Consider the following 27,225-nt stretch of genomic DNA (forward strand, 5'->3'; position numbering starts at 1 on the left):
CATGTGGTGTGCCGAATGACAAACTCAGCACTGCTGCATTAGACCAAACATCCTCAAACTGCGGCCCTCCAGCTGTTGCAAAACTACAACTCCCAGCATGCCCGCACAGCCTACAGCTATCAGCCTACAGCAGGGCATGGTGGGAGGTGTAGTTTTACAACAGCTGGAGGGCCGCCGACAATGGGGACAACACTGAACAAACCAGAACGGAGCGCGCCAGAATGAATTGCGTTCCGGTTTGTTGCGTCCCCATGCAAGCAACGTTTTTGTGTGCGGCATGGGAAACTGAAAGAACCAGATCCAGCACCAATAGACATGTAAGTCAAAGGTGCCGGATCCGTTTTTCTCGGACACGAAAAATGGATCCAGCGCCAGTTGACTTACAATGTTTTTAGTGCCGGATCCGTTTTTTTCATTTTCGATATAATACCGGATCTGTTCAGAATGGATGCAGCCGGTTGTATTATTAGAATGGAAGTGGTTTTGTGATCTCATGCCGGATCTGAAAACCGTACAGCAAAAACGCAGATATGGAAGTAGCCTTTAATGAAATCATTCTAGCTGGGGAGGGGGTCTTAGGAACCTATTACATACTACTTATAGACTGAGTTCAATAACATAGTGGGCAGCAACCTCCAGCTGTTGTGAAACTACAATTCCCATCAGGCACACTTGCTCAACCGTTCTTCGAACGACCGTAGAAGTGAATGAAGTATGCTGGGAGTTATAGTTTCCCAACAAATGGAGTCCCGGAGGTTGTTTCATAGATTGTGAGGCAGGTGGGACCTATGATATATTTATATACTGTGTGTGTATATACTATCTATACACTGTATATATATATAGAAAGCTTTGAATCTCAGTTTTCACTTGCATTTGAGAGTCCTCATCTTGGCAATTTTATTTTTCTTAAAAAACAAAAACTTTACCATTGGGCCTGGAGGTCCTGCTGAGCCAGTTGCGCCATCTTTTCCTAGCATTCCCTGTATAGATAGAACAAAAAGAAATGTGTTACTGTGTCCTCTACCGTTCTCATCTTTGTGTTGCGGACGTCTATGTCTGCGTGAAATGTCATCTGACCATTCATAATGCATGCTACTTGGGGTTCATGCACACGAACGTGCCGTGTTTTGCCGTCCGCAAATTGCGGGTCCGCAAAACACGGATGCCGCCCGCGTGCGTTCTGCAAATTGGTGGAACAGGCGACCCGTTATAGAAATGCCTATTCTTGTCCGCCAAACAGAAAACAATATAGCGTCGCTATCAACTCCCAAAACAAATGATCTCAAGCCGTTTACAGCACATTTCCCATTTCTGGGTATATTTTGGGATTTGTTGGTCTCCATTACCCACGCCAGGTCGTCTCCAGCCACTGAAATGTACAGTCCTGGACAAAAGTTTTGAGACTGACACAAATTTTAGTGATATTTCTGTGGTATACTGGAGTACAATTATAAGCATTTTTGTTTTTATTTTAATGACAAATAAAGTTGCCAGAAAAAGTATGTGAACCCTTTGGAATGATATGGATTTCTGCAAAAATTGGTCATAAAATGTGATCTGATCTTCATCTAAGTCACAACTATAGACAATCACAGTCTGCTTAAACTAATAACACACAAAGAATTAAATGTTACCATGTTTTTATTGAACACACCATGTAAACATTCACAGTGCAGGTGGGAAAAGTATGTGAACCCCCAGACTAATGACATCTTCAAGAGCTAATTGGAGTGAGGTGTCAGCCAACTGGAGTCCAATCAATGAGATGAGATTGGAGGTGTTGGTTACAGCTGCCCTGCCCTATAAAAAAAAAACACCAGTTCTGGGTTTGCTTTTCACAAGAAGCATTGCTTGATGTGAATGATGCCTCGCACAAAAGAGCTCTCAGAAGACCTACGATTAAGAATTGTTGTAACTTGCATAAAGCTAAGTATCTCCAAAAGCCTTGCTGTTCATCAGTCCACAGTAAGACAAATTGTCTATAAATGGAGAAAGTTCAGCACTGCTGCTACTCTCCCTAGGAGTGGCCGTCCTGTAAAGATGACTGCAAGAGCACAGCGCAGACTGCTCAATGAGGTGAAGAAGAATCCTAGAGTGTCAGCTAAAGACTTACAAAAGTCTCTGGCATATGCTAACATCCCTGTTAGCGAATCTACGATACGTAAAACACTAAATAAGAATGGATTTCATGGGAGGATACCACAGAGGAAGCCACTGCTGTCCAAAAAAAACATTGCTGCACGTTTACAGTTTGCACAAGAGCACCTGGATGTTCCACAGCAGTACTGGCAAAATATTCTGTGGACAGATGAAACCAAAGTTGAGTTGCTTGGAAGAAACACACAACACTATGTGTGGAGAAAAAGAGGCACAGCACACCAACATCAAAACCTCATCCCAACTGTGAAGCATGGTGGTGGGGGCATCATGGTTTGGGGCTGCTTTGCTGCGTCAGGGCCTGGACGGATTGCTATCATCGAAGGAAAAATAAATTCCCAAGTTTATCAAGACATTTTGCAGGAGAACTTAAGGCCACCTGTCCACCAGCTGAAGCTCAACAGAAGATGGGTGTTGCAACAGGACAACGACCCAAAGCATAGAAGTAAATCAACAACAGAATGGCTTAAACAGAAGAAAATATGCCTTCTGGAGTGGCCGAGTCAGAGTCCTGACCTCAACCCGATTGAGATGCTGTGGCATGACCTCAAGAAAGCGATTCACACCAGACATCCCAAGAATATTGCTGAACTGAAACAGTTCTGTAAAGAGGAATGGTCAAGAATTACTCCTGACCTTTGTGCACGTCTGATCTGCAACTACAGGAAACGTTTGGTTGAAGTTATTGCTGCCAAAGGAGGTTCAACCAGTTATTAAATCCAAGGGTTCACATACTTTTTCCACCTGCACTGTGAATGTTTACACGGTGTGTTCAATAAAAACATGGTAACATTTAATTCTTTGTGTGTTATTAGTTTAAGCAGACTGTGATTGTCTATTGTTGTGACTTAGATGAAGATCAGATCACATTTTATGACCAATTTGTGCAGAAATCCATATCATTCCAAAGGGTTCACATACTTTTTCTTGCAACTGTACATCAAGTTTCTGCAGAGACTCAATATTTCCAGCTGTCTCTTCTTTTTCAAGACTTCTGCTACGCCCCCTGGCCTGCTGGATATCAGCTGCGGGTCCAAATCCTGACTGACGACAGCCCCTCGTTGCCTAATCATTGCTTGGAGTTTATCACAATTTCTGTGTTTTGTTTGTCCACCCCCTTTTTCAGGACTGACCACAGGTTCTCCATGGGTTTCAGATCTTGGGAGTTTCCTGGCCATGGACCCAAAATGTCAATGTTTTGTTCATTGAGCAACTTAGTAGTTTACCTTTTGCCGGGTTAACCTCTTCCCAACATGTGACGTACTATTACGTCACATGCCGGGTCTTTAAAGATGGCACCTGCTCCCGAGCGGAGCGGGCGAAAATAGCAACCCGCTGCCTGCTGTTTTCTACAGAAGACACCGACTGCTAATGTCCGCGACTAGCGGTAATGCCTATCGCAGACACTTAACCCCTCAGATGCTGTGGTCAAACCTGACCACGGCATCTGAGCGCGCTGAAAACCAGAAGTGCACGCTTCTGGTTATGCTCCGGCTCCCCTGTTCGACGATCGGAGGAGCAGGGCCTTGTGTGCAGCAGCCCCTGTCATAGTCTATGACAGGAGGCTGCTGCACAGTCTTTCCTATGGAGGCCTTGCCTGTAATAGGGCTACATAGGAAAGTAGTTAAATCATCATAAACTCCAATGCAAGTGCATATATGCCTGTACTATCAAAATATAAAAGTATTAATCCCATACGGAAGAAGACGAAACAAAAAAAGGGTAAAAATGGCAGATTTTATATTTTCTGGTCGCTTCTCCTCCCACAAAAAATTTAATAAAAAGTGATAAAAAAGCCATACATGCCCCAGAATACAAAAAAGTACACTACAGTCTATGCAATATTAATTGTTATGATGAAGGACCTGAATTAAAAGAGGTCTGAAACGCGTAACATTATATACTGTACTGGAAGTTTTTAACCGCTGAAATAAAGATTCCCCTGTTTTCGCTTTGAGCTGGATTTCTAAAGTTTTTTGGATTACCGTTGGAACAGCTAAGCCCAGGGGCTGTTGTCCGTGCTCTGCATAGCAGGGAGCAGGTGAGAGCTGCTTTTTTCAAATTTTTCAGTGGCGTTGGAAAGAACAACTTGTCCCACAAAAAAATAAGCCCTCATACAACTATGTGAACGGAGAAATAAAAAAGTTATGGCTCTGGGAAGGCGGGGAGCGAAAAAGCGCAAATAAAAAAAAAAAACCTCCGGGATAGAAAGGGTTAAAATCTGGTTTGACATCGCAGCAGGTAATTATTGGCCGCGGTGGAGACCGGATCCCCTCGTGTCATGTGACCACTCGTCATGCTGTAAGGGGAGTTGGTCACTGCCTCGCCTTATGTTTGGCTGCGGCGATGTGAAACCGGATGTTGACATCGAGGGAGTCCAGCAGAGCATTGCAGGCCTGGAGGAGAAGGAGCGGGATGCTGGCGCCGGGAGGCAGGTAAGTCATTTTCATGGGGGGAGGAGGGGGGGGTTCCGGGTTCCCCTCATCATTTTTGCACAACCCCTTTAAGGTGTGCACAGAGCTCCATGCCCCTCACATTTCTCATCTGACAGGCTTGGTGCTCCGCTAAACCATTAGAGGATTAACTTGATGTAGCGCACTCCCCAAACAAGACAGCTTGGCAGTCCGTGCAGATTTCACATACGTGAAACACAAATATCAGCGCTCGGGTGTCAGATGTTCTACGCATAAAGCAGATAAAACGCTGTAAACACCATTCATTATAATCGTGGCAAAACTTGGCAGGAGCGTTTGTAGTGTAGGCGATAAAGAAAACCTCCTCCTAATAAATGAGGCGAGATGTACGTGAAATTGAAGAATGTCACCATTTTTTGGTCCAGAAGCGCTGCACACCAGCATCGGCAACTGTACAACAGAAAACTGTTCGCACACGGATGTCACCCGCGTGCTGTCCGCATCCGTGTGTCTATTCAGCAAAAAGATAGAGCATGTCCTATTCTTGGCCACATAATGCAGACCATGGACCCATTGAAGTCAATGAGTCTGCAAAAAAAAAAACGGATGCAGCACAGACGTCACATGGACATCATCTGTGTTTTGCAGACTAAAAAATGGATGCAGTCATGGGCATGATGTCTAGGGCCCTATTCAGACATGTGTTCTCACAGACAGCACACGTACCCATTGATTTTAATGCGTGCGCTCACACATCCAGGATTTACCATGGTTCAGGGGTCTGTGGCTACTTCGTGGAACCATGCCCTATGTCCATTATAGTCTAGGGGTCCGTGAAAAAAAACATGGACACAACTAGAAGGCCATCTGTGTGTCACAGGTTGCTGGGAAATGAATTTTTAGTGTCCATAGAATACGGATGGCACACGGAAGGCAAAAAAAGGACGCACGGCCTAAACACGCTGACAGTCTTGTCATGGGTGTCATCATGGACACGGACCATGTTACATCCAGTGTAGACAATGCTCTGTGAGCTCAACACATCAGCAGCAGCTGCACAGATCTCTCTGGTAGTTTGCTACAATGTATCAGTCTGGAGTCCATTGTCTAGACTTCTCACCTGTAAGCAGGACGAGCTGTGTGCAGTGTTCTCATTCACTGGCGGCAAACACATTTTTCAAAATGCGGACATGTCATATTTTTTTGCGGGGTCTGGCCCGCTGCATGGATGTTGCCTATGCATTTGGGACTGCAATTGCACGGAACGGCCGCACAATGGCCGTGTGTATACGGCCATGTAGTATAACATTGTTACTTGCACATTAGCCCTTAAAGAGGTTGTCTCACTTCAGCACATGGCATTTATCATGTAGAGGAAGCTAATACAAGGCACTTACTAATGTATTGTGATTGTCCATATTGCCTCCTTTGCTGGCTGGATTCATTTTTCCATCACATTATACCCTGCAATCCAGCATTGGTGGCCCTACTCGCACACTATAGGAAAAAGCACCGGCCTATGTGCGCTCCCATGGTCCCGGCCACCAGAGAGGCCTTTTTCCTATAGTGTGCAAGCACGACCACCACCGCTGATGGATTGCATGGTGGTTGTAACCATGGAAACAAGCGGTGTATAACGTGATGGAAAAATTAATCCAGCCGGCAAAGGAGGCAATATGGAGAATCACAGTACATTAGTAAGTGCCTTGTATTAACTTTCTCTACATGATAAATGCCACTTTAAGAGGAACTCAGAATGATGGTTAGTCTACTCATAAACGGCTGAACTATGCTGTGGGCGTGTCCTCTGTGCTCAGTGTCCCCGCCCACTCTTATGATGCCTGCCGATTTCTAGTCGCATGCTTTTATCTCACCCGTGGTCCTTCGTTTCCATCACGTCCAGGAGCCCCTGATGGTCCGGAAGGCCCCTGAGAATAAAGCAAATAAATAACATTTTGGTTTGTATTGAGCCATATGGACTCTGTATGAGCCAGACACCAGAGAAGATCAGAGGGACAGATCCTGGGACGTGATGAGTATTAGTAGTATTCTGTACAATACCTGAATTCCTTGGGCTCCAGCTTCTCCCTTTTCCCCTTTGGTTCCAGGTGTTCCCTAAAAACAAAGTAAAGGACTGTCTCAGTGCTGAATTTTTGAGGCCTGTAGTTTTCGGACAGCTGTTTCGGTATATACTTGAACAATATTTTTGAAGGTTCTTCTGGGCCAACATTGAGTATTACAGATATCAGCCATTATGGGAGAAATAGGACCTCCTGCCAGGTTTGGTGGTCACCATCTCGATCTGCTGATTGTCATGCTGCCATCATTTCAAAATGGAGTTGTCTCCAAGAGACAAAGACATCTCCTTTAATTAAAGCATAACTAGCTAGGATTTTTTGTAGGGCTGAACTTGCTTGACCGCACCCTCAGTGGAGCCGAAGCTAGATCATATTTTTCCTAAAAATCATAAATTATTTTAGGTTTTAAAAAAAAAATTACTAAAACTTACAGATTTTGGAAAGCCGATCATTTATATTGTCAATGTACCGCCGAAGAATTATTAATGTGTGTGACGAGTGCATAGTTATGAGATCTACAAGCCTGCCGGCACACAGCCTTCCAGCGGACTGTTTTGGCTTGAAATGCCGGGAATCGGCCGGACAAAAACCGTTGCACGCAGTGGTATTTATCTGGCTGAGCCTCGGTATATTTGCAGTGTTTCAGCTGGTTCTTTACTGGATCCCGTTGTAGTTAATGGGGCCAGACAGCTTTCTGCCATTTTTAACTGATGGCCCATCCTCTGGATAGTCAGCACATCCCAGTGCGGCGTGCACCTGCGCCCTGGGATGTGCTGACTGACCCCCTTGTACTGCTGGAGGTGTGGATGACTCCAGTTGGTCATTCACCCCTGACTAGCCTGTCTGCCCCATAGACTGATTTTAATTAGAGTAAGCATAAAGCTGTAGCCTGCTCTCATTGTATTTATTGCAAGCCATTTGGCACCAGGAGAGGTATAGAGTGGGCTCAGCATGCATGTTGGTACCAGCATCCCTGGATTTAATGGAGGTCGTTATGGCACAAAAAATGGTAAAAGGCAGAGTGGAACCTGCATGCATGTGGAACCTGCACTCCCTGAATTTTATGGTGGCCGTTATGGCATATAATAGGTAATATTTAGTGTTAGGTTCCCGTCTTACAGAGATCACCTTGACGCCGGCAGACGGGCCCAAATAATTTTGTACAAAATGTATTTGCCAAGAATCTCAAATTTATTAAATAAGCGTAGCATTAGCACCAGAATATTTTCTATAATTATGGCATTATTGTACTTTTTTTGTGTTTGCAGAGTGCTGTTGCATTGTGTTTTTTTATATCCTCTGGATAGGTGATCAGTATCTGTTCAGTGGGGGTCCGACCCCCACTGATTTAAGAAGGTACCGGCGCTCGCAGTAGTGTTGTGGCCTTCTGTCAGCTCACCAAGCACAGCGCCGTACATTGTATAGTGGCTGTGCTTGGTATTGCAGCTCAGCCTCATTCACTTCAATGGGGCTGAGCTGCACCTAGGCCCCGTGTCTAGGGAAAGCAGCAAGAAGGTCGCAGTGCTTCTGCGAGCGCCGATGCCATCTGAAACAGCTGATTGGTTGTGGACCCCCACGATCAGATACTCATGACCTATCCTGACGATAGGTCATTAGTTGAAATATCTTGGAAGACCCCTTTAAGAATCGATTTGTCTCATCAAGCAGAGTTCTGCACCTGTGACTTGATTGACAAGGCTGCCTGACCCGGACAATCTTGTGCCTTCACCAATGCTCCTAGTAGCAGCACAAGCACACAGGCTCTGCTTCCGCTGCGACTGCGCATGCGCTGCTACACCCCCAGCTAGAGGCGCATGAACAGTTGCTGCACCACTTGCAAAAGCAAAGCCTCTGCACTTGCGTCACTACTTGGAGCAGCAGCTCAGGCATGAGATTGTGAGGGCCCGCCGAGATGTCCTGCCCTGTCCATCGAGCAGCAGGGGGCGCATCCTCAGCTTTGGGGACACCCCTATTGCAGGTGCAGAACTCTGCTTGGATGAGACAGATTGATTTGCTCGCCTCTGCTCCATCGCCTCCATGTTCATGAACTAATCTCCCCAGCTCCCCCTAGTGGGGCTTATCCGCGGCAGGTTTTATTTTATAATTGGCCTTTCTGGTTACAAAGGGGGATTTGGAGCTCTGAAGCTACGACCACTAAGATATATTAGGAAATGAATCAGCAGAGAATTTCGGACTTATTTAGATTAAAAAAACAGCCTGGTGTTCCAGGGTAAACACGAACGTTAAGAAAACTAGCCTGGCCAAGCCGATTTATACACATTCTGCTATCAGCAGGAGCTCTGCTTTATCTCACGGATGTTCGGTTCAGTGAATCTGTGAATTTCCTTTGCTGTTTATTTCTTCTTGCTGACTGTAAAATAGATGATCGAGTAATGTGTTCTTTGCGCTGACCTTTTACAGGCTGCAATTTGGCATGAGCTAGTGATATCACTGAGCAGAGGTGGATACAGAAATCTTTGGGCTCCATGGGAGAAGTCAGAATGGGCCCCATCCCCCAAAAAATCCTTGGTGACTCATTTCATACTATATAGGGGAGCTCTGCTTTTCTGACTTGATGAATGATATAATTCTGTACGCATACTGCTAACACTAGGGGGAGCTAATTGCACATTAATATGTACAGATAGTATAGAACCTAACAGGAGCTGTTTTAAATGGGTTGTCCTGGACTTATTGATACAGGTCATCACTATATATCAGATCAGTGGGGTCCGACTCCCAGTACCCCCGTCAATCAGCTGTATGGCTACCATGCTGCTGCCTTCTTCAGGCTCGTGATGTCATGTTCATCAGTCACATGTGAATGAACCTGGGCTACAATACCAGGCACAGCCACTATATAGTGTATGACGCTGTGCCTGAGGAGGCCACATTGCTTGCCCGACCGCTGTAGCCCTTTTTAAACATCAGATCTCCAAGAGTCAGACCCCCACCATTCTGATATTGATAACCGATTTGCCCATCAGAAATGAGTATGAGATGAGCTCCCTCTAGAGGCGGATGCAGGTAGACGACATAAGAGAGTCACAACAAGCAGGGGAAGCAAATAAAAGAGAGGCACCCTCCTACTATGGGTAGCATACCAGACGTGTGCCCTGCCTCTATTGTGTGAGGCACAAATACTCAGTCAGAAATTACAAAAATTACGGATTTATGGTCAGACAGCTTTCTTGTAAATGGTGGCGTGTGCATTATGGATGTGTGTGGAGTGCGCTATTAAGTATTAAGGTCTTACAGGCGGTCCTTGAATAGAATGCCCATTTGGTCCTTGGGGTCCGGGTGGTCCATGTTGTCCTGGTGCACCTACTGGGCCTCGGGGCCCTTCTGGTCCCTGTAAGATAAAGCATATTTTGACCATCAACCATCAGCTCATCTACCCTGAAATCCCAAGATAAATGGCGCAAGATGCATTACTACTTGTGGCACTAGACCAATCTGTAGTGGATCATACATGACCCAAATCTTTATCTCGACCTCTTACAGAGGACTAGTCACTTGTATTCCATGTGAAACCATTCTGGAGCACTTACTCTTATGACTGTAGGTTGTGCCATCACATGTACAACTGGATGTTCAGAGTTGGCACAACAAAGAGCTATATAAAAAGTTACTCCAGAGTTATTACATGGGGAATATAGTTAGTTACTAAAACAGTTGTGTCAGGAGAAGTGATAGGTCCTCTTTAAAGTTAAGATGACTGAATCCCCAAATAACCTAAAATAGCTCTCCAGGCAAAACTGTGTTACACCTAGTGCAGGGCCTTAGGGGGCGGAGCATGACACAGGGATTCCCTCTCTGGTATTCTTTGAATCTCTGTGTCATGCTCTGCCCCCGCAGACCCTGCACTAGGCATTTTTCTTGGTTTTACCTGGAGTGTTCCTTTAATTATAAGGAGATGTCTTTAACCTTTACCTATCTTGAAAGAAAGACAATATTATACAGGATTGACACATTCCTGTTTTGTCCCAATGAAGAGCAGAAGTAAAACATGGAACAAGAGGTTGCCTCATCTTTGTATGCTGTTGAGATGAGCACCTACTGTTGCAATACTCCAGAGCAGGGGATATCTGCAAATAGTTTGTTATTTAATGTTATGCCATGTATTGTTATGTACACTGACCAAAAATATAAACACTTTCAGTTTTGCTCCCATTTTGCCTGAGCTGAACTCAAAGATCTGAAACATTTTCTACATACACAGAAGACCCATTACTCTCAAATATTGTTCACAAATCTGTGTCAGTGAGCACTTCTCCTTTGCTGAGATAATCCATCCCTCCTCACAGGTGTGGCATATCAAGGTGCTGATTAGACAGCATGCATATTGCACACAATAAAAGACCACTCTGAAATGTGCACAGTTTTGCCTTACTAGGGGAGGGGGTTTGGAAAACCAGTCAGTATCGGGTGTGGCCACCATTTGCCTCACGCAGTGCAACACGTCTCCGTCGCATAGAGTTGATCAGGTTGTTGATTGTGGCCTGTGGAATGTTGGTCCACTCCTCTTCAATAGCTGTGCGAATTTGCAGAATATTGGCAGGAACTGGAACACGCTGTCGTATACGCCGATCCAGAGCATCCCAAACATGCTCAGTGGGTGACATGTCGGTGAGTATGCTGGCCATGCAAGAACTGGGATGTTTTCAGCTTCCAGGAATTGTGTACAGATCCTTGCAATATGGGGCCGTGCATTATCATGCTGCAACCTGAGGTGATGGTCGTGGATGAATGGCACAACAATGGGCCTCAGGATCTCGTCACAGTATCTCTGTGCATTCAAAATGCCATCAATAAAATGCACCTGTGTTCATTGTCCATAACATACGCCTGCCCATACCGCAACCCCACCGCCACCATGGACTACTCGATCCGCAACGTTGACGCCAGCAAACCGCTCACCCACATGACGCCACACATGCTGTCTGCCATCTGCCCTGACCGGGGAAAACCGGGACTCATCCGTAAACACAACGCCTCTCCAACGTGCCAGACGCCATTGAATGTGAGCATTTGCCCACTCAAGTCGGTTACGATGAGGAACTGCAGTCAGGCCCAGACCCCGGTGAGGACGATGAGCATGCAGATGAGCTTCCCTGAGACGGTGTCTGACAGTTTGTGCAGAAATTCTTTGGTTATGCAAACCGATTGTCGCTGCAGCTGTCCGGGTGGCTGGTCTCAGACGATCATGGAGGTGAACAATTCTCTAAAACGCCTTTGGAGACGGCTTATGGTAGAGAAATGAACATTCATTGCACGGGAAACAGCTCTGGTAGACATTCCTGCAGTCAGCATGCCAATTGCATGCTCCCTCAAACGTTGCAACATCTGTGGCATTGTGCTGTGTGATCAAACTGCACATTTCAGAGTGTCCTTCTATTGTGGGCAGTCTAAGGCACACCTGTGCAATATTCATGCTGTCTAATCAGCACCTTGATATGCCACACTGGTAAGGTGGGATGGATTATCTCAGCAAAGGAGAAGTGCTCACTGACACAGATTTAGACAGATTTGTGAACAATATTTGAGAGTAATGGGTCTTTTGTGTATGTAGAAAATGTTTCAGATCTTTGAGTTCAGCTCATGCAAAATGGGAGAAAAACCGAAAGTGTTGCGTTTATATTTTTGTTAAGTGTATTATACCCAGCATAGCCGTGTATGGATGGCACAGCCAGGGTTAACAATCCTGGCTTCGCCCTTGTAGGAAGCTAGGTGGTGGCTGGTTCCACTCATAGATTGAGGTTGTTTAGTTGAGAGATCAGAGAAAGAGGATGCATAGTCAGGGCCGTCTTTAATATTTATTGGACCCTGGGCAAAAATTTACTTGGGCCCCCTGGATCCCGCCTTCCCACACCTTAGCAGGCAATCACGCCCTCCACCACAACACACACACAAAAAATCCACACATCTGGTAGAGTCCAGTGAATGACTGTAAATACTTCCAGTTCTGAAGACTCCAGCGGCTCAGGATCAGTGCTCTGGGCAGCTGGGCTCAGGCTGGAAGTGGGCACCGCTCTGCAGGAAGGAGACCAGGGCTCGGCTCACCCTAGTGTTACAGTGCACCCCAGCACCCCACAGTATGCAGTATAGCACCCTATAGTATACAGCACCACACAGTATGCAGTTTAGCACCCCACACTATACAGTACTCAACAGTATATAGTAGACCAGTATAGCAGCCCACAGTATACAGCACCCCACAGTATACAACACCTCACAGTATATAACACCTCACTGTATACAGCACCCCAAACTATACACGATACAGCCCCCCCACACTATACAGTACAGCAGTATAGCACTCCACACTATACCGCACCCACAGTATACAGTATACAGACCCCCAAAGTATACAGTACAGCAGTATAGCCCCCCACACTATACAGGCCCCCCACACTATACAGGCCCCCACACAGTATACAGCCCCCCCACACTATACAGCCCCCCACAGTATACAGGCCCCCCCCCCACAGTATACAGGCCCCCCACAGTATACAGGCCCCCCCACAGTATACAGCCCCCCATACAGTATACAGCCCCCCACACAGTATACAGCCCACCACACAGTATACAGCCCCCCACAGTATACAGGCCCCCACAGTATACAGGCCCCCCCACAGTATACAGGCCCCCCACAGTATACAGCCCACCACACAGTATACAGCCCACCACACAGTATACACCCCCACACAGTATACAGCTCCCACACAGTATACAGCCCCCCACAGTATACAGCCCCCCACAGTATACAGCCCCCCACAGTATACAGGACCCCACTATACAGTAGTTTACAGTATATTAACATAACAGCCCCTGTCACCTTTTTCTGATGTAATCTTCACACAAAAAAGCTCCACAGTTAACTTCTGCAACACTCCTGCTAGGACCTGTGATGACCTCCTCATAGCCATGTGACCAGTAATTGGTAGGTTACTGGTCACATGGTGATGATGTCATTTAGGTCCTAGATCACAACTTTAACACAGTACGATCATGATACCTGGACACAGGGGGTGCTGGCATGGCAGCACCCCCTGTGTAGCTGACAGCTTGACACCCGGGGCAGTAGCTAGCAGGGCTCAAGAGACAGCTGCCTTGGGCCCCCCAGGAGCAACTGGGCCCGGGGCAGCTGCCCCTTTTGCCCCTTGGTAAAGACGGCCCTGTGCATAGTCCAGTTCAGAGGGAGAGAGGAGGCAAAGTCCATGTGCTCCCTCTTCTCAGGCCCAGGATGCTTCAGAGACGAACAGATTTCTGCAAGATCATGAGAAAGAGAACAAAGGGAAGGAGAAAAAGACAGAAAGATGAAGGAGAACTTGGAATCAGCTATTTAGATTTTGCTGCTGTGAGGGACACCATTAAGACACCCTTCACACCTGGACACATCCTGGCTAGACGTGCCTTCAAAACTCTGTCACCCGCATTGGGCACTACAGCAATTATTGCCTACTATTATAGATAGATTATAGAAAGGGTGCATCCTCTTTCACTGTACAGCTCTAGGGAGCAACAGTGTGAGGAAAGCCACTAAGATTGACTATAACAGCCAGAGCCACTACCACTCCCATCCTCTGCTCCAAGTGTACTTTGCTTCCCATTGGCTTCTTATCCCTAAAGCTCCACTGAAATCCATGATTGTGAAGAGAGAGAGTCTGGGGTTGTACATGCCAACACTTATCTGATGTATATAGCTGGATTACCCCATTATAAAATCAAAGAACAACTTACAGGTGGACCTTTTTCTCCTGAAGATCCTTTGGAGCCTCTCATGCCTGATCCGCCCTAAAAAAAAAAAAAAAAAAAGAGAACAGCTTAAATAAAATAATAAGACTCTGAAATTCGGAAGGTTATGGCTTCCTTTCTATAGAGTTAACGTAAGGCCTATATGAATATCCAACCAAGTGTCCATAAATTTCCTAAAACTACAAAAACTCCACCAAAAGTAGAGTTGGCCACAAAGATAATCAAACGGATAAGGTGATCACCGGACCTTCTACCAGCAAAATGATGTCTTATGCTGGAAATAGCTAAAATTCAAAGAACCCCAAAGTTAAGTCCGGGATGGATCCCTACCAACTAGATGACATCCGTATAGTAGACAGTGGATCCCTTCAGTCTTTGGGCCCCATCAGTTCATCCTGATCATTGCCCTGTGTAAACGTGCCTCTGATCACTCAACAAATGAGCAAATGTTCATTTTTTGCTTGATCACGTTTCATGAGGCACCAAAAATTGTCATTGTTTATTAGCACATCACCCCCTAAATAAATGTGAACTGACTCTAGTTCAGGGCTTAACCTGCCCCATGTAAATGAAGAATAGAACCTGTTAAACTCATTGATATTTTTTTTGAACAGGATGGACTTTAAAAGTGAAAATTATGTGTAAAAACCAAGTCATACTACAATGTCAGTATCCTGAAAAGTCTAAGAAACCGCTAGTTATACCATCATGCTGGGGCTTATGAAAAAAATTAACATAATCCAAGATATGGGTAAAAGTCTACAGCCAGCCATACAAAGCCCATCCATTGCCACAAGAAGCAAGATTTGGTGGTGTATATTGGAGATAACTAGCTCTTATGAGGGCTCCATGGGTGGACTGGCCCAGGAAAATAGCAGAGGATCCTCTGGTGGAGCCAGGCAGAGATCATAATGGACCACATCAGAAGACAACCAATTTGGGGATGATTTTGGAGGAATATCATGCCTCTAGTTCTTTTGGGATTACTAACAACCTATTAGATTTTATTTTATTTATGCTATGTCCAAAGATTATTCTGTCATTGTAAGTGGTGGATGTCTACATCTATGTTCTGTATGGATGGAGGGTGGCCTTCACAGTCATGCTCTCTAGTGGACCCAGTGGACCCCATTATGATTCTGGTCAGATCAGTATTTTTCTCTGGTAAAGGGCTGTCGAGATCTATGACATGGAAAGCAAACAAAGGCATCAAGGCCCATGTACAAGTGCCCAAATTGGGTCACGATCATTTCATATTCTAAACAGTTGCAAATGTAAATAAGTATTCCTATCACATAGAGTTGGCTATGATATGCCATCACTTTATGATGATGGGGGTTGACTGCTGAGACGCACAGCTGTACCTTAGTCACAGGTTGTACGTAGAACACAGGCTCAGTCCTATCCTGTTCCCTGTACACTCTGCAGGGACAATCTATGAGGACCAGCACTGTAGAGCCTTCAATCTCAAGATTGGTAGAGGTACAAGCAATTAAGGGGTTCTCTGGGATTTTCATATTGATGACCTATCCTCAGGATAGGTCATCAATATGTGATTGGTGGGGGTCCAACTCCTGGCACACCCACTGATTTGCTGTACGAAAGGCTGCGGTGCTTAGTTAGTGCTTAGGCCTCTTCCTACTGTAGGTCATTGACTTCACGTTCATCAGTCACATGGCCTAGGTAGAGCTCAGTCCCATTCAAGGGAATGGTGCTGATCTGCAATACCAAGCACAGCCACTATCAAATGGATGGCGCTGGATGGGGGTGCTGGGAATCGAACTTTCACCAATCAGATACAGATGACCTATCTTGAGGACAGGCTATCAGTATGAAAATCCCAGAGAACCCCTTCAAACACCACTGAACATAAAGTGATGGCATATTCCATTACTGTACCTCTTTAGGGGCATTCATGCTACACTACGACCGGGTGAGTTTGTATGTGGACAGTATTCTAATAGAATTGAAGTCCATATCTGGTCTATGAAGATATGAAAAACCCTTTGTTTGGGTCAGTCACCCCCGCCTAGTTGCTTGCTAATCACCATTAGATGTAACATTCCTACATGCTCATATTTTTACACATTATGTTCCATACACATGAGTCATTTCTTCTTCTGCTTGGCATGAGATGGACAAGTGGCACAGCTGAGTATACACATTACTAAGGTCTACCCGCCAGGTGCGTTAGTCCCATGCATTACAGATCCCAAACTAAACAAGCCTCAACATTACAGCAAACCAGATCACAAAAGTCGGGCTTCTTACCGGGGGTCCTGGAGGTCCAGGTAACCCTTTATTTTCCTGGGAGCAGGAGCAGGAGTTTGGAAGTGGTGGGCAGGTGGCCTCATCTCTCTGGAAAAGAAACATGTCTGCTAAATCTCTGCTGTGAAAACATGGAGAATGTCAATTTGATAAATGAATGGGACAACACAGGAATGCCGCTATGAAAAGTGTAAAGTATGAACATTATACAGACGATGTAAGCATTGAAGACTGCAGTGCCCTTCAAACAGCTGATTAGTGGAGGTGACGAGTGTCATACCCCCACCAATCTAATATTGATGACCTATCCTAACAAAAGGCCATCAATTTTGCAAAGCTGGATAAACCCTTTAAAGGAGTTGTGCCACTAAAAATATTCTACATTTTTCAAACCAGCACCTGGATCTGAATACTTTTGTAATTACATGTAATTTAAAATTTATTACAGCCACTGAGCTATTCAATAAAATGTATCTGTATAGCGCCACCTGCTGTTTGTTCTTTTGCTTATTTCCTATCCACCTCACTTTGGTGGTCACACGCGCTCAGTTTAAACTTTCAATTGTCATATATTGACTCTGTGGCAGTTACAGGGAAGGAGCTACAGCAGAAAGAACATGTCCCCTGAGAAAGGACAGGGCCCCTGAGCTGCAAGTTTGTAATAAATCTAGTAGCGCAACTTGGGCAATGAATGTGGAGATCTCTGGTTCCATGTGAGGTACAGGGCTGGTTTTAGCTTTGTTAAAAAGATGTCCTGTACTATATGATATCAGATTTTTTTTTTTTTTACATCAATCATGGTATAATCCCTTTAATGTATGTACACTGTGACTGCACCAGCAGAATAGTGAGTGCAGCTCTGAAGTATAGGGCCAAACGAGTATACTGTTTTTAACTTAACTTTCTGTGTAAATTATAACTGTAAAATGTGGAACATATTGAGCCATGAACAATGTAAATAAGGAATAGGGCACTTACCAGTGCAGGAAGTTCACAGCATTTGTCTCGACTGGCCCAAGAAGATGTACAAACAATATCAAACAACTGGAGCTGGAACTAAAGACAAATACATATACAGCATGTAAGTTAAATACAGTATGTCACATCTTCATTAGGTACATTGAAATGACTTTATGCACTGATATTCAGATTGTGTAACTGGTTACAATACCACAAAATGATGTTTGTTGGAGTCAGCGATAAGACTGAAGCCTGGGACTTTAGATTAATAAAGATGGCGATTAAACCATTAAATTGCCAAGAGGGAATAATAAACTGCGGATGGAAACTGTATGATGTTTTAGTTACATGAAACCAGTGCATTACCAAGAATAATCCCTTAACACTGGATCATCAGCGATCTACAGTAAATCACTAGATCACCAAGAATAGACCATAAACATTTTTTGCAGAAAACTACAGTAAACCTCAAGATTGCCAAAAATAGACTCTAAACTCTGAATCATCAGGGATCTACAGTAAACTACTAGACCACCAAAAATAGACCTTGAACACTGAATCATCAGTAATCTACAGAAAACCACTAGATCACCAAGAATAGACCATAAACAGTCATCAGTGATCTACAGTAAACCTCTGGATCACCAAAAATAGACCCTAAACACTGAATCATCAGCAATCTACAGTAAAACACTGGATCACCAAGAATAGACCATAAACAATTATCAGGGATCTACAGTAAAATACTAGATCACCAACAATAGACTTTAAACACTGGATCATCAGTAATCTACAGTAAACTACTAGATCACCAATATTAGACCATAAACTATCATCAGCAATCTACAGTAAACCACTGGATTACCAAAAATAGACCCTAAACACTGGATCTTCAGCGATCTACAGTAAACCACTAAAACATCTAGAATAGACCATAAATAATCATCAGTAATTTACAGTAAACCACTACATCACCAAGAATAGACCCTAAATATTCTTCATTGATCTACAGTAAACCACTGGGTTACCAAAAACACTAAACACTACATCATTAGCGATCTACTGTAAAACACTTAATCACAAAGAATAGAACCTAACACTAAAGAATTAGAGATCTACTGTAAGAGTGGATTACCAAGAATAGACTCTAAATAAAGTATCATCACAGATCTACTGTAAATAACTAGATCACCACGAATAGACCCCATACACTTTATCATAAGAAATCTACAGTAAAACACATTGGATATCTAAAAATACACCCCAAACACTGGATCATCAGAGATCAGTGCTAAAAAACCTCGGAGATCTACACTTAACCACCACTAAGGATGGACGATTATCTATGAAATTATTAAGATGATCATCAAACCATTGGATTGCCAGGGATCGAGGCTAAAAGACAGGATTGCTAAGAGATCAGCAGGAATGAACTCTGAATAACATGAGATTGGATCCAAATTATATAATAACACTAGACCATTGGATCACTAAAGATGGACCATCAACACATTTTTAAACTTAGCACTGGATCATCAGAGATCATCTTCTAGAGCTCTATGGAAGTGTAGCACCCCAGAGTTGTGTTACTACACGCCTCTACTCCGCTACTATCTTCTAAGAGGCTTTATATTGTCATCTGATGTAATTTACATTATGTCCTCCACAAATGTACAGTCGTGGCCAAAAGTTTTGAGAATTACATAAATATTGGAAATTGGAAAAGTTGCTGCTTACGTTTTTATAATAGCAATTTGCATATACTCCAGAATGTTATGAAGAGTGATCAGATGAATTGCATAGTCCTTCTTTGCCATAAAAATTTACTTAATCCCCAAAAAAACTTTCCACTGCATTTCATTGCTGTCATTAAATGACCTGCTGAGATCATTTCAGTAATCGTCTTGTTAACTCAGGTGAGAATGTTGACGAGCACAAGGCTGGAGATCATTATGTCAGGCTGATTGGGTTAAAATGGCAGACTTAACATGTTAAAAGGAGGGTGATCCTTCAAATCATTGTTCTTCCATTGTTAACCATTGTGACTTGCAAAGAAACGCGTGCAGCCATCATTGCGTTGCAAAAAAATGGCTTCACAGGCAAGGATATTGTGGCTACTAAGATTGCACCTCAATCAACAATTTATAGGATCATCAAGAACTTCAAGTAAAGAGGTTCTATTCTTGTTAAGAAGGCTTCAGGGCGTCCAAGAAAGTCCAGCAAGCGCCAGGATAGTCTCCTAAAGAGGATTCCGCTGCGGGATCGGAGTGCCACCAGTGCAGAGCTTGCTCAGGAATGGCAGCAGGCAGGTATGAGCGCATCTGCACGCACAGTGAGGCGAAGACTTTTGGAAGATGACCTGGTGTCAAGAAGGGCAGCAAAGAAGCCACTTCTCTCCAAAAAAAACATCAGGGACAGATTGATCTTCTGCAGAAAGTATGGTGAATGGACTGCTGAGGACTGGGGCAAAGTCATATTCTCCGATGAAGCCTCTTTCCGATTGTTTGGGGCATCTGGAAAAATGCTTGTCCGGAGAAGAAAAGGTGAGCGCTACCATCAGTCCTGTGTCATGCCAACAGTAAAGCATCCTGAGACCATTCATGTGTGAGGTTGCGTCTCATCCAAGGGAGTGGGCTCACACACAATTTTGCCCAAAAACACAGCCATGAATAAAGAATGGTACCAAAACACCCTCCAACAGCAACTTCTTCCAACAATGCAACAACAGTTTGGTGAAGAACAATGCATTTTCCAGCACGATGGAGCGCCGTGCCATAAGGCAAAAGTGATAACTAAGTGGCTCGGGGACCAAAACGTTGACATTTTGGGTCCATGGCCTGGACTCCCCAGATCTTAATCCCATTGAGAACTTGTGGTCAATCCTCAAGAGGCGGGTAGACAAACAAAAACCCACTAATTCTGACAAACTCCAAGAAGTGATTATGAAAGAATGGGTTGCTATCAGTCAGGAATTGGCCCAGAAGTTGATTGAGAGCATGCCCAGTCGAATTGCAGAGGTCATGAAAAAGAAGGGCCAACACTGCAAATACTGACTCTTTGCATAAATGTCATGTAATTGTCGATAAAAGCCTTTGAAACGTATGAAGTGCGTGTAATTATATTTCACTACATCACAGAAACAACTGAAACAAAGATCTAAAAGCAGTTTAGCAGCAAACTTTGTGAAAACTAATATTTGTGTCATTCTCAAAACTTTTGGCCACGACTGTACATCTAAAACCATGTTAAACACAACAGTTCTTGTTATTTACCTGGTTACCAGTAGGTGGCAGCAACACTTTGGCAAAGTACAAGTCTCAGTTTAGTGTATCTGAGCTGGAATGGATTATTCCAGCTTAGCTCTCCCTCTGTGAGAGAAGTGGGCTGTTCCCACATCCTGCAGCATAGGTGGAGAAGGAAGTTAGAGTCAGTGTGCCAGCCACCCCTGTTGGGGAAGGCTGTGTGATAGAGTTCAGGAGTGTAGCCCACCCCCTGCTAGGGGTAGGGTGTGTGTGTCAGGAGTTCCCCTGCATAGGGAAGACAGCAAGGATCTTGTCTCGGCTGAGACTTGATCATATTCCCAGTCTGAGCACCTTCAGTCTCAGCTGGATGAAGAAAGCAGAAACTACAACCTCCAGAGTTCCAGGAAGAAAGCATCCCCTGAGAATCCATCTGTGATTTAAGTCCACAGACATATAAGAAGCTATTCCTCCTCAGCTAGTCTGTCCCCATAAAGCAGAAGTTACAGAAAAGTGCAGAAGATTAATTCCTGTCACAATTACAGAGCTACTAAGCAGACAACTTTCATGCAAGCTCCAAATTTAAAGCAGAAGTATTCATTCCTGCCAATGATTGCTAAAACCTGCTGGGACCAAAGATTTATACTGTATACTGCTTGGATACAAGTTATCTTCAGTAAAGAAACGTTTGAACCTCATCTAAATGTCTGGACATCATTTCTGCTGCATCATTTCCTCTATTACTCCTACTATCACTACACTCAAATTTATTGCAAGTGAGTCAGGAGTCCAGCCGTACCCAGGTAGGAGACACCGTGACACAACTACCACCAAACTACAGAGACATTATAGGCCATTACACCACTCTGACATTCCTAATCTGGGACGTGCGTTATAACACCTTGGAAGGGCCCTGGGAGAGTACCCTGCTCACGCTGCAATTGGCGTCATGACAAATATAGAACATTATCCACACATATCCTGGCTATTGCAGAAGGAAAGTAAATTGTAATATCCCAGAGGAAGAAACATAAATTAATTGATCACCCAAGGCAGGATATTGAATCGGTAACTCCCTCGGGTCTAAACACTGAACTAGATCATCTACACTACTGGACTAATCAGGGAGTCATCACTGCAACGCTGGATCACTGGTACTAGGCTGTACGTCAATGGATCACCATGGAGGAGACATTGTACCATTTGGGTTAAGATCACAGTTCTAGTCACTGTAATCTAATCCTAAAACTCTTGGTCTGAACTGGTGTAAAAAGCAATGCAACTTGGGTCCTTGGGTATAACGTTCTACGGATATGTTGGGTTAATTAATGCACATAAAAAAATGGCTACAAAAAGTAGCTTCCACCCTAAATAGAGGATTTGTGACTGTGTGGGCAGTTTGGTTAACCAATAAACTTTGTAAGCCATTCACAAAAACACAAAACTTCATTTCCACCGATGAAACAATGGAGTCCTTCAACGAACAGGCCTCATTAGGTTGATGCCGGGTTGGAATGCAGCCACATGGTTCCTTCTCCTGAATACCCTCTCATCATGAGTGGGTTAGGGTTATTCATGTAGCAGCCATTATGTATAAGGCTCTTATTGTTTTTAGCCCGACCTCTAATAGCTAATTATTTTTACTCTCTCTCACATTCTCTGTGTTTGCGTAAACATATTATCTATACAGAGGTCGGCAATGGAATAATCTCATAAATGTAAATTTATTGCCTAACAGGATAACACAGACTGCAGGAATTTATTGAGTGGGTTTAGTTATGAATGGCCCATTGTCTGCAAAGGGTTCAGTACGTCTATGGGCTGATTGTAAAGCAGTCACTGTCTCTTACTCATGGCACTTACCGGGGCAGAGTTGTCCTTTGGTCCTCTTGATCGAACCATTCTTCCCAAGACTTCTACGCCATCGACTGTGATGTTTCCAGCTCCATTTATCGGCTTCTCGTCCACTTGTTTGCAGTCAATGACCAGTTTCGAAGTCGTCTTGGATATTACTATGTGTACCTAGAAAATAAATTAAGGCTTTAGTCTGTGCTGCCAGGGGACCCAGCATTTTTGGTACAATTATACAATTTATATTATTAACTGCACAATGTATATTATAGTCTATGGGTTTATATTTATAATGTAAAACATTTACACTGACCTTGTGGAAACTGCCATGGAAAATCTTCTTGACCTCCGGGCCTTCAAAGGTAATGGTCTGAAACTGTCCCTTACTGTCGTAATTGAAATATGTTAACGTCTTGCCATTGTCTGTACAGAAAACAACGTCATGTAGGTGTCAATCAAAAAATACAAACATTTTAAAAAATATATATATATATAATATATACAGTATATAAATACACAGTATATACTGTATATATATAATTATATATATATATATATATATATATATATATATATATATATATGTAACTAAAGTGATCAACTATTAAATGTGGGGAATATGTGTCATAATTGAATATCTGTCACACGTCTTTTCAAACATTCATTATAAAGGGTATATAAACTTCCACTACCGTCTTTATAGCTTCAGTGCTTCTAAGGTAAAAAAAAGATAAAGCAATCTTGCATATTGTCTTATATAACAACATATACTACCTGGTTTTTGTATGCAGCTCCTATGCAGACCAATGGGTCCCAATGGTTATAGACTACAAGCAATTCATGTGAGTAGTCTGAACCTGCAGGTTATAAAGGGGGTATAATAACACATGACTGCTGGATCAGACTACAGAGGATTTTTTGTAGTCTGTAACCATGGAGACTCATAGGTCCGCATAGAAGCTGTATAAAAAGAATAAATAAAGAAATAGTTGTGAATATCTATATACTCTTTAAGCAACAAAGGTGTTCCACGCTCATATCTACCAGGTGAACTTACTGTCAAGTATTACACCAACTAGTGGCTCATACTCTTTATTCAAGATCTCCCAGAGTGCAAATGGTTCTTTGGGGGTGTCAGGAAGAATTCGGAAAAGGAAGGAAACAGTATAATCTGAAGGAAGTCCCTCTGGATGAATATATCTTAAAAAAAAAGAGAACAGAGGGTTAATGTTTTTGTATGCAGAATACAAAATTCACATGTTTGTGTGTATGTATTGAATGCAGTAGGAGGGCAGGTAATGTTCATGAATTTTATTATAGAGGACTTTTTACCAATTTTCTCTACAACCCTAACAAGCCTCTGCCCTGTTGGGTGAGGTGCTAATAGCACGTACGACCTACTCGGCTGATTGGTTATGAGGGATCACCTGACACAGTTTCTGGTACTATTCCAGGCTTTATATGAATGGTACTACAAACAATCAGATGGGAAGGGCAAGTGGTTTTACTTACAGTGATCCTCCATTGACTGCCCAGGTTGGTACTTTAAGTTTTGGTTCGGTAGGTGGTATCCATTAGGTCATTATTTTTATTTGAAGTTATATAACAGAAAGGCGTCTCTCCACTGGTTTTCTGGAAATAGGTGCTCTTGCCCAATATGACTCACCCTTGTCAATTATGTTAAATTTAGAAAATATAGTAATGAAGGGCAGGCACTCAATTTATGGGTTCATGAGAAAGTGCGATTTTATTTAGAGAACAATTTAAAATACTAAACATTCATAAAATTCATAAAACAATGATAATAACAGTCTTAAAAAATTATTTTTATTGGATCTACTATAAATCTTTTTTTTTATTATTCTAAGAGGTCTTAGCTCAGTTCAGTCAGGTCTCTTGTGCTACCTCATTTAAGGACAGTATATGGCAGAGAGAAGATAAAAACTATGAGTCTTGCTTTCCCGCCCACTTAGAGAAGAGTCCTGCTTCTCCTGCCCACACAAAGAGAAAGCCTGTGAGACCTGTTTCCTACACCAACTCATAAGAAACATGTGAGTCCTCCTTCCCCCAACCACTCATAGAGAAAGCTTGATTGTCCTTTTCTCCCCCTTAAGATGGTCATACACATTAGATAGAAGTTGGTTGATGGTTGAACAGCAGTTGAAGAAACAATCATCTGGTGAACAATCACTCTCCTCTTCCCATGAAATACAAATGCACACTCAGCCAAGCCGGGCATGTAGGTGTATTTGTGGAGCCGGGTGAGAGTCGGGAGAGATAGCTGTTGGGCAAACAATCCCAAAGTAGCCCACAGCTACTGAATGTGTACGGTCGCCTTTACAGTTGTTCACACTGGTCATACATGTTCAATGAAAGCGGGAGATGGACGAAAGATCTTTCTAGGAACATTATTTCAAAGAAAGATCTTTCATCCAATCTTTTGTCTGACTATTGGATCAAAATTTCAAAGATGATGGATTTCTTTCCAGATGATAATGGTCTGTTATCGGTCGGTTAAAAAGTTCTTTCAGTGTTAAATTTTACCCGACATACAATTGTTTTGGCTGAAATAGTCCTTTTTGATCAGCTTTAGACTAATGTGTATGTCCACCTTTACAGAGAGCCTGTGAGTCCTGCTTCGTCCACTCACTTATAGAGAAAGCATGTGAGTCCCACTTCCACTGATACTGGTAGCCAACAACTGTGAGTTCCACTTCCCATGCCCACTCATAGTCAAACCCCGTGACTCCTGCTTCCCCGATAACCCAAGAGAAGCCTGTGAGGCTTTATTTTCCGGCCTACCCATAGAGAAAGTCTGTTAGTCCTGCTCCACCTTCCTATTCATAGACATAACCAGAATCCTGGAAGAGATGCCCATCAGCAGTATGTTTTTTTTTCAATTGGGATGGCTGACTGATTACAACTATTTTCTATATAATGCCTATATTATACACGAGTATAGTAGTCTAGGTTAATGATACAACTGTGGAAAAGGTAGATTTAGGCTCAGTCTTAGTTTTAGGGAGCAGGATTTGTAAAAATACACATAAATGGAAATCTTTATTAGCCTTGTACATACTTGGTAGGTTGAGACACCAGTGCATCCTTGTGTATTCTGTAACATGGGAAGTTATTGAAGGTTCCAGGCTCCATAGAGACCCCATCCAAGGCTGCATATTCCTTCTCCACCAAGCCAAACATTTCCAACATTTTGAACCCTGGAATAGTAAGGTTGCTATGTAAAGGTGCTGTCCATTAATTAGACAGTGCCTAATTAAGGCGCTCTCCATAAGAAAATATAGTACCCCCAAATCCTGACCTAAGGCCTCTCACCCACTTAAAGGGGTTTTCTGGGATTTTAATACTGATGACCTATAGTCAGAAAAGGTCATCAATATCAGATTGGCGGGGGTCCGTCCTCCGGCAGCCCCGACGATCATATGGTTGAAGAGAAGGCAGCACCCTTCCCTTCATTGTTTACCTGCTCGACATCGACATCGCAGCGATGAGCAGGTGTAATTACAAGAAGCCGTCCCATTCACTTCTATGAGACGGTTCCTTCCTATTCAAGTGTATACCACAGAGCCGTCCCATAGAAGTGATTGGTACAGCTTGTAATTACACCTGCTCACCACTGCAATGTCGATGGCGAGCAGGTAAACAATGAAGGAAAGGCTGCGCTTGTACGGAGCGCGGCCTGTCCTTCAACCATATAATCGGCGGGGGTGCCGGGTGTCGGACTTCCACCGATCTGACATTGATAACCTATCCTGAGGATAGGTCATCAATATTAAAATCCAAGAAAAATCCTTTAAGCCAGTACTCTCTGCTCTGCACTAATGAGGGACAATTACCACCGAAACAGCTGTCTTTAGATGAGATGCTGGCTTATTTAATATCTGACTCATGTCTCAAGACCTATTTAAAGGGTCGAACAGTGACTTATAGGATAGCTGCCTTACATCTGTTGGCATCAGAGGCAGAGCTTGTTAAGAGCTCATTTGCATCCCTTTCTTCCCGCAATTCCAGAGGAGCATGTATGGCCTATAAGATTGTTTACGCTGATTACAGAGCTCTCCATAAGGAGATATAGTACCCTCCAATGCTTCTTCATGTAATGCTTTGGTACGCTCAGGAGAAAGCAACAACTCGCCAACAGGCTCCCCCCATAATAACATAATTTTACTAGGATACTCTAGTGTTACACAATTTAGGGTCTATGGAAAGCTGAGTGAAAGCCCCTTTAATTAGTGTAATAGTTGTATAATGGTTTACACCCAGGACATGTCACCAGTGCAGTAGACCACAACTTATAAACGCTTAGATCTTCGATTCACTCCACTTATTAACAACGAAAGAGGTGGAAATGAAAGAAACATGGTCCCTTTTTTCTCAGAAACAACACTAGTTATGTCTAAAAGCTACTTTTCTTAACGAAATAGAGCTGACTTGCAATACCCAAGACAGCCTATACAGTTTAGTGGCACTGTTTCTGTA

At 43.5% G+C, this 27,225-nt stretch overlaps 1 protein-coding gene across 2 annotated transcripts in view; it reads right to left on the reverse strand.

The window, feature by feature from the left end:
- The window catches only part of COL14A1 (collagen type XIV alpha 1 chain), a 191,832-nt gene that overhangs the window by 20,772 nt on the left and 143,835 nt on the right, over positions 1–27,225 (reverse strand). For both annotated transcript variants that reach the window (XM_040432003.1, XM_040432000.1), the window contains 11 exons: positions 25,808–25,946; positions 23,786–23,928; positions 23,042–23,151; positions 22,741–22,899; positions 17,657–17,734; positions 16,682–16,768; positions 14,396–14,449; positions 9,909–10,004; positions 6,636–6,689; positions 6,449–6,502; positions 930–983 (listed from right to left, as the gene is read on the reverse strand). In XM_040432003.1, the coding sequence (XP_040287937.1) occupies positions 930–983; positions 6,449–6,502; positions 6,636–6,689; positions 9,909–10,004; positions 14,396–14,449; positions 16,682–16,768; positions 17,657–17,734; positions 22,741–22,899; positions 23,042–23,151; positions 23,786–23,928; positions 25,808–25,946 (1,028 nt within the window). The remainder of the gene's footprint in view (positions 1–929; positions 984–6,448; positions 6,503–6,635; positions 6,690–9,908; positions 10,005–14,395; positions 14,450–16,681; positions 16,769–17,656; positions 17,735–22,740; positions 22,900–23,041; positions 23,152–23,785; positions 23,929–25,807; positions 25,947–27,225) is intronic.

The sequence above is a fragment of the Bufo bufo genome, chromosome 5 (genome assembly GCF_905171765.1).
Source record: "Bufo bufo chromosome 5, aBufBuf1.1, whole genome shotgun sequence".
NCBI classification, from domain to species: Eukaryota; Metazoa; Chordata; class Amphibia; order Anura; family Bufonidae; genus Bufo; species Bufo bufo.